The sequence below is a fragment of the Coregonus lavaretus genome, assembly GCF_964263955.1.
Source record: "Coregonus lavaretus genome assembly, contig: HAP1_SCAFFOLD_10384, whole genome shotgun sequence".
Classification (NCBI taxonomy): Eukaryota; Metazoa; Chordata; class Actinopteri; order Salmoniformes; family Salmonidae; genus Coregonus; species Coregonus lavaretus.
In genome coordinates, this window is record NW_028163370.1 from 1 (window position 1) to 6,682 (window position 6,682).

General features: G+C 48.4%; 1 protein-coding gene across 1 annotated transcript; it reads right to left on the reverse strand.

Moving 5' to 3' along the window:
* Window positions 1–1,151: 1,151 nt before the first annotated feature.
* LOC311118206 (complexin-3-like) lies at window positions 1,152–2,538 on the reverse strand (the record flags this gene model as incomplete). Its single annotated transcript, XM_084193053.1, has 3 exons — window positions 1,152–1,373; window positions 1,655–1,742; window positions 2,345–2,538. The coding sequence occupies 3 exons, from the start codon at window positions 2,536–2,538 to the stop codon at window positions 1,152–1,154; spliced, it is 504 nt and encodes a 167-aa protein (XP_084049179.1).
* Window positions 2,539–6,682: the final 4,144 nt, after the last annotated feature.

A 6,682-nucleotide genomic window follows, 5' to 3' on the forward strand; every position in this document is an offset into this window, starting at 1 on the left:
AGAGAGAGAGAGAGAGAGAAGAGAGAAGAGAGAGAGAGAGAGAAAGAAAACAAATCCAATTTTGATAAACTCCCATATCTGTTGGGTGAAATACACAGAGTGCCATCACAGCAGCAAGCTTTGTGACCTGTTGCCACAAGAAAAGGGCAACCAGTGAAGAACAAACACCATTGTAAATACAACCCATATTTATGTTTATTTATTCTCCTTTTTGTACATTAACTATTTGCACATCATTATAACACTGTATATAGACATAATATGACATTTTAAATGTCTTTATTCTTTTGGAACTTTTGTGAGTGTAATGTTCACTGTAAAAATTTATTGTTTATTTCACTTTTGTTTTATATCTGTTTCACTTGCTTTGGCAATGTAAACATATGTTTCCCATGCCAATAAAGCCCTTAAATTGAATTGAATTTAAAGAGCGAGAGAGCGAAAGAGAGAGAGAGAGAGAGAGAGGTGGAGAGAGGGGGGAGGTAGAGAGAGAGTGAGAGGAGGGTGAAGAGAGACAGAGAGAGAGAGAGAGAGAGAGAGAGAGAGAGAGAGAGACAGAGAGAGAGAGCGAGAGAGAGAGAGAGCGAGAGAGCGAGAGAGAGAGAGAGAGAGAGAGAGAGAGAGAGAGAAAGAGTGAGAGAGAGAGAGAGAGAGAGAGAGAGAGAGAGAGAGAGAGAGAGAGAGAGAGAGAGAGATAGGGGAGGAGAGGGGGGAAGAGAAATAGAGGTGAAGAGAGAGAGAGGTGGAGAGAAAGAGAGAGAAATAGAGGTGAAGAGAGAGAGAGAGATAGAGAAATATAAAATAGAGCGATAAAGACAGATAAGGAGATAAAGGGATAGAGGTGCAACTGTGACAAAGTCGTCTGCCAATGTGTGCCCTTCCAATCTGCTGCTACACAACCAGTGCAGCTGTAGTCTTATAATACAAGAATAAAGATAAGACACAAGAATAGTAAAGAAAACATTAAAAACAGAGTGAAGACAATGAGGAAAAAGATGTAGAGAACCACATAGTTATCTGAGGGAGGTGTCCTTGATGCCTTAGATGACGTTGTATTAAAATGCAATGTTACTTTTCATTATATAGGCATATTGCATGTTTTTAGCATGTTGCATGTTGATTCTGTGTAGTATCTAGTATGTTCTCTTTGATCACATGACTTTGCAGGCCTCTCCGTTGACTGACATTGGAGTGGGCGACTTGCTCTGCTTGCCTCCAAGCATCCCCATGTTGAAGCTGAGGCCTTGGAAGGCGCTCAGCAGGCTGTAGCCATCGTCCTTGGTCGGGGTCTCAGGACGAATCAGTTTAGTCAGCTGACGGGGGAGGGCCACTTTCTCTCTAACCGCACTCAGGTGGCTGGTGTCCTTGGAGCTCTAGGGGTTGGGAAGAGGGTTGGGAAGAGAGGGGTTGGGTGACGAGGAAAAATAAGAAAATACAGTTTAAATATAGTCTTGCCATTTTTTACTTCAGTCTCAAAGCACCGAAGTAAGAAACATTGTCAGTATCAGAACTGTGATGATGTCAGACAGATAAATTGTGAAGAAGCACTGCTTTAAGGGTTATGGGTATGGGGCTAGGGGCTAGAGGCTAGGGGCTAGAGGCTAGGGGCTAGGAGATAGTGGTTTAATTTGGTCTGATAATGCAACACACTAACCTTGGAGAGCTGGTACTTCTTCCTGAAGTGATCCCTCATGGCGGCTCTCTCTGCATGCTTCTGAGCGTTCAGGGCTTCCCTCAGCTTCCTGGAATCAACACAACAATGACACATCATATGTAACACATAGATAGACACACACACAAACATAAATACATCCCTGCTCTCAACCCCATCACAACCAACCCCCCTGCTCTCAACCCCATCACAACCAACCCCCCTGCTCTCAAACCCATCACAACCAACCCCCCTGCTCTCAAACCCACCACAATCAACCCCCCTGCTCTCAAACCCATTACAACCAACCCCCCTGCTCTCAACCCCATCACAACCAACCCCCCTGCTCTCAAACCCACCACAACCAACCCCCCTGCTCTCAAACCCATCACAACCAACTCCCCTGCTCTCAAACCCACCACAATCAACCCCCCTGCTCTCAAACCCATCACAACCAACTCCCCTGCTCTCAAACCCACCACAATCAACCCCCCTGCTCTCAAACCCATCACAACCAACCCCCCTGCTCTCAAACCCATCACAACCAACTCCCCTGCTCTCAAACCCATTACAACCAACCCCCAATCTGTCTGTTACCAAGCTAGTTTTCATCCATAATCGCCTCATGGTCTTGTTTCTAATCTCCACATTGACCACAGTGGTCATGTTCTAGTTAAGTTTGCAGTCACTCACCTCTCCTTCTCCAGGTCAGTTTGGTAGGAGCGTATGACAGGGGTGTGTCCCATCCGTGGAGGGGTGCTCTTTACTCCTCCTGTCCCCCTCTTGGCCCTGCGCCTGGCCCACACCTCTCTCTCCTTCACCCCTGTCACACAGCTGGACAGCTTCTTCATGGGCACTGCCAGAGACTGCTTCACCATAGTATCCATGTCTCAGGGTGTGTGTGTGTGTGTGTGTGTGTGTGTGTGTGTGTGTGTGTGTGTGTGTGTGTGTGCGTGTGTGTGTGTGTTACTTCACACTCAGAAGCATCAAAGAGTGTCCTTTTTCATTCATGTTCTGTAGGACATATGTTTGTGTCTGTGCGTATCTCCACCGTCTTCCTCCTTGAGGTTGGCTGGCTTGGACACACTCACTAAAGTACAGACAGCCAGTGTATTCATAGACGATGACTCAGGGGCTCAGTACCTGCAAGGACAAGGACATAGTTAGAGCTTACACACACCCAGACAGCAGGTGAAGCGATTCAGAGAGACACACACACAACAAGCCCAGTCCAGTGCTTCCTTACCCAGACATCCACAGTAGGCCCCAGCCTCAAACACCCATAAAGTCCTTAGAGCTTCAGCCAGAGCCCATATACTGTACCTAACCATGTCCCATAGTCCAGTTCCACAAAGCCTTGAGGTCAACTGAAGGCAATGAGAAGAGCAACCCCACAGACAAAGTTCTTCCTGCTCTCCTTTCCTGCTCTCCTCTCCTGCTCTCCTCCACTCTTTGTGCGGTGTGTTCTCTTGCCCTCTCAGGTACAAATGACAGCTTTCCTCCCCGAGGATCTACTATTCTACATTCCCCCCTCATCCTCTATACCCCTCCCTCTTTACTATTACCCCCCCCCCCCCCCCCCCCCTTGAGATTACCTCCTTACGGACTTAACGAGGGGAATCTTGTTAGCAGCATCAGGGAGTGCACCCTGTGTATGAAGAAGACTTAGAGACACATTAGCTGATGTCATGTTGGGTTAGACACACTCTCTAGTGAGTGTCTGCTTGTGTGACAAAGAGAAAGGATGGCAGGGTGTTATTACCTTGCAAAAGTTCCAACAAGTTACCATCCCTTGCGCCTTCTAAGTAGACGATGCCTTAAGCACAGTTCTGGGATCTGTTTATGCAATCCCAATACCCAATCTCCAACCATTAGAAGGCAGAAAGACAAAGTGATCTTCGATCAGGTTTAACCAGCTGTGATCAGGATGACGGGGGAGGTTTGAGACAGGCCAGACGGATGGAAGGGCTTTAAGTTCAGTAGATAATGGAGATGGATGGATGGGAATAGAGAGACAGATGGAGAGAGAGAACCAGACAAGAGAAAGATAGATGGGGTGAGGGAAAGTCAGTCAGTCAGTATGAGACAGCAGTCTGTGTTAAGAGCAGAAGACAACAGCTGAGTAGTTACTACATACTGATCTGCAGACCATCCAGCAAAAGGGGCTGGAACGAGGAAAAAGGACAATGTCTTCTCATACTCTAGATTCTGTTCTAGTTTCAAACAGCACCGCTTCAACCATTATGGATCTTCAACAGGCTTGGAAACGTAACAGTGTGCACTCTGCAGGCATTTCCCCAATTATTTTCCTCTGTAAACCACCTGAGACTGACAGTGCAAGTCATTCCAGGTATTCAGATACAGCAGATAGAGAGAGCAGGTGATGGAAAGGGAGGGCTGGAGGGATGGAGGGATGGAGGGTTGGAGGTATGGGAGGGATGGAGGGATGGAGGGATGGAGGGATGGAGGGATGGAGGGTTGGAGGGATGGAGGTATGGAGGGATGGAGGGATGGGAGGGATGGAGGTAAGGGAGGGTTGGAGGGATGGAGGTATGGAGGGATGGAGGGATGGAGCTATGGGAGGGATGGAGGGATGGAGGGATGGGAAAGATGGAGGGATAGAGGTATGGGAGGGATGGGAGGGATGGAGGGATGGAGGGATGGAGGGTTGGAGGGATGGAGGTATGGAGGGATGGAGGTAAGGGAGGGTTGGAGGTATGGGAGGGATGGAGGGATGGAGGTATGGAGGGATGGAGGGATAGAGGGATGGAGGTATGGAGGGATGGAGGTAAGGGAGGGTTGGAGGTATGGGAGGGATGGAGGGATGGAGGTATGGAGGGATGGAGGGATGGAGGGATGGAGGTATGGAGGGATGGAGGGATGGAGGGATGGGAGGGATGGAGGTATGGAGGTATGGGAGGGATGGAGGGATAGAGGTATGGGAGGGATGGAGGTATGGAGGGATGGGAGGGATGGAGGTATGGAGGGATGGAGGGATGGGAGGGATGGAGGGATGGAGGGATGGGAGGGATGGAGGTATGGAGGGATGGAGGGATGGGAGGGATGGATGGAGGGATGGAGGAATGGGATGGATGGAGGTATGGAGGGATGGAGGGATGGGAGGGATGGATGGAGGGATGGAGGGATGGGGGTATGGGAGGGATGGGGGTATGGAGGTAGAGAGCAGTGAAAGAAGAGATGTGACCTCTGTTTATCTCAGGTCTGTTGTGAGACGGACAGAAAGAGCAGCTGTCAGGACACAGAGTCTTGTTTACTAGCCGTGTGGCTAGTGCCAGGCACGCTAGGATATATGACACGAATGCACACGTGTGTGTGTGTGCGTGTAAGTTTGTGTGTGTGTGTGTCTATAGTGTTACACAAACTAAAAGCACAAACAAAGGAGACATAAAGCTCTGACAGAACCCTGAGAGGGGCATCAGGTGGTCAGCTGTTCCATTTAGCTTGGTGTCCATTCACCCTCTCCTGCTGCATCAGGAATTGCTACAGGTATCTTAATTTGACCAGTTTCTCACAGCAGGAACATGATCCTGCAGCAACAGGAAATGTGAATTACTGTGTGGATTATAATTAACAGACATTTTTGTAGGGGTTAATACATTGTTCATTAGGGCAAATCAAACCTGACATTTTAAAGTGGGAATTACAAACTTTAGAAGCCATTTTAAACCTTGAATACACCACAAGTTTGCATTTCCTGCTGCGCAGTGATCAAATTAAAGATAGCAGATCTGTACAGTTCAAGCTCAGCCAGAACATATTTGGCAGGACATGAGGGATGGAGGGAGAGAGTGTGTGTGTAGGGCTCTCAAGGTTCGCCATCTCCAAAAGTAAATCCAACCTCCCCCTCTCCCCTCTCCCCTCTCCCCTCTCCCCTCTCCCCCCTCTTCACCTCCAACCCCCTCGGCCTTGGTTTGTGACAGATGAGGACACCATTAATGCCTTAACAAGATGGAGAAGAGAGCCCACAGCCCCTCTGTCACAGATCCTTATGCACAGATTTAGGAACAGCTCTTCTATAATTATAACCATTAGGGGGAGAAATTCGAAACTGATGACATCCTAGTGCCACAGAGGGCGAGATTGACATTTACATTTACATCATTTAGCAGACGCTCTTATCCAGAGCGACTTACAAATTGGTGCATTCAACTTATGATAGCCAGTGGGACATAGCCAGTGGGACATAGCCAGTGGGACATAGCCAGTGGGACATAGCCAGTGGGACATAGCCAGTGGGACATAGCCAGTGGGCAACTTTAACACCTTTAACTCAGTTAACTGTACCACAGTTACTGGGACTGGGACACTACTGTGTCTTTAGAGGGATGTAATATTTAGAAACTACTGTGAGAGGAATGGTAGTAACATGGGGGAAAGCCATAACATGGGGGGAAAGCCATAACATGGGGGGAAAGCCATTACATGGGGGAAAGCCATTACATGGGGGAAAGCCATTACATGGGGGAAAGCATAACATGGGAGAAAGCCATAACATGGGGGGAAAGCCATTACATGGGGGAAAGCCATAACATGGGGGAAAGCCATTACATGGGGGAAAGCCATAACATGGGGGAAAGCCATAACATGGGAGAAAGCCATAACATGGGGGGAAAGCCATAACATGGGGGAAAGCCATAACATGGGGGAAAGCCATAACATGGGGGAAAGCCATTACATGGGGGAAAGCCATTACATGGGAGAAAGCCATAACATGGGGGGAAAGCCATTACATGGGGGAAAGCCATAACATGGCTTTCCCCTGGGAAAGCCATAACATGGGGGAAAGCCATTACATGGGGGAAAGCCATAACATGGGGGAAAGCCATAACATGGGGGAAAGCCATAACATGGGGGAAAGCCATAACATGGGGGAAAGCCATTACATGGGAGAAAGCCATTACATGGGGGAAAGCCATAACATGGGGGAAAGCCATAACATGGGGGAAAGCCATTACATGGGGGAAAGCCATAACATGGGGAAAGCCATAACATGGGGAAAGCCATTACATG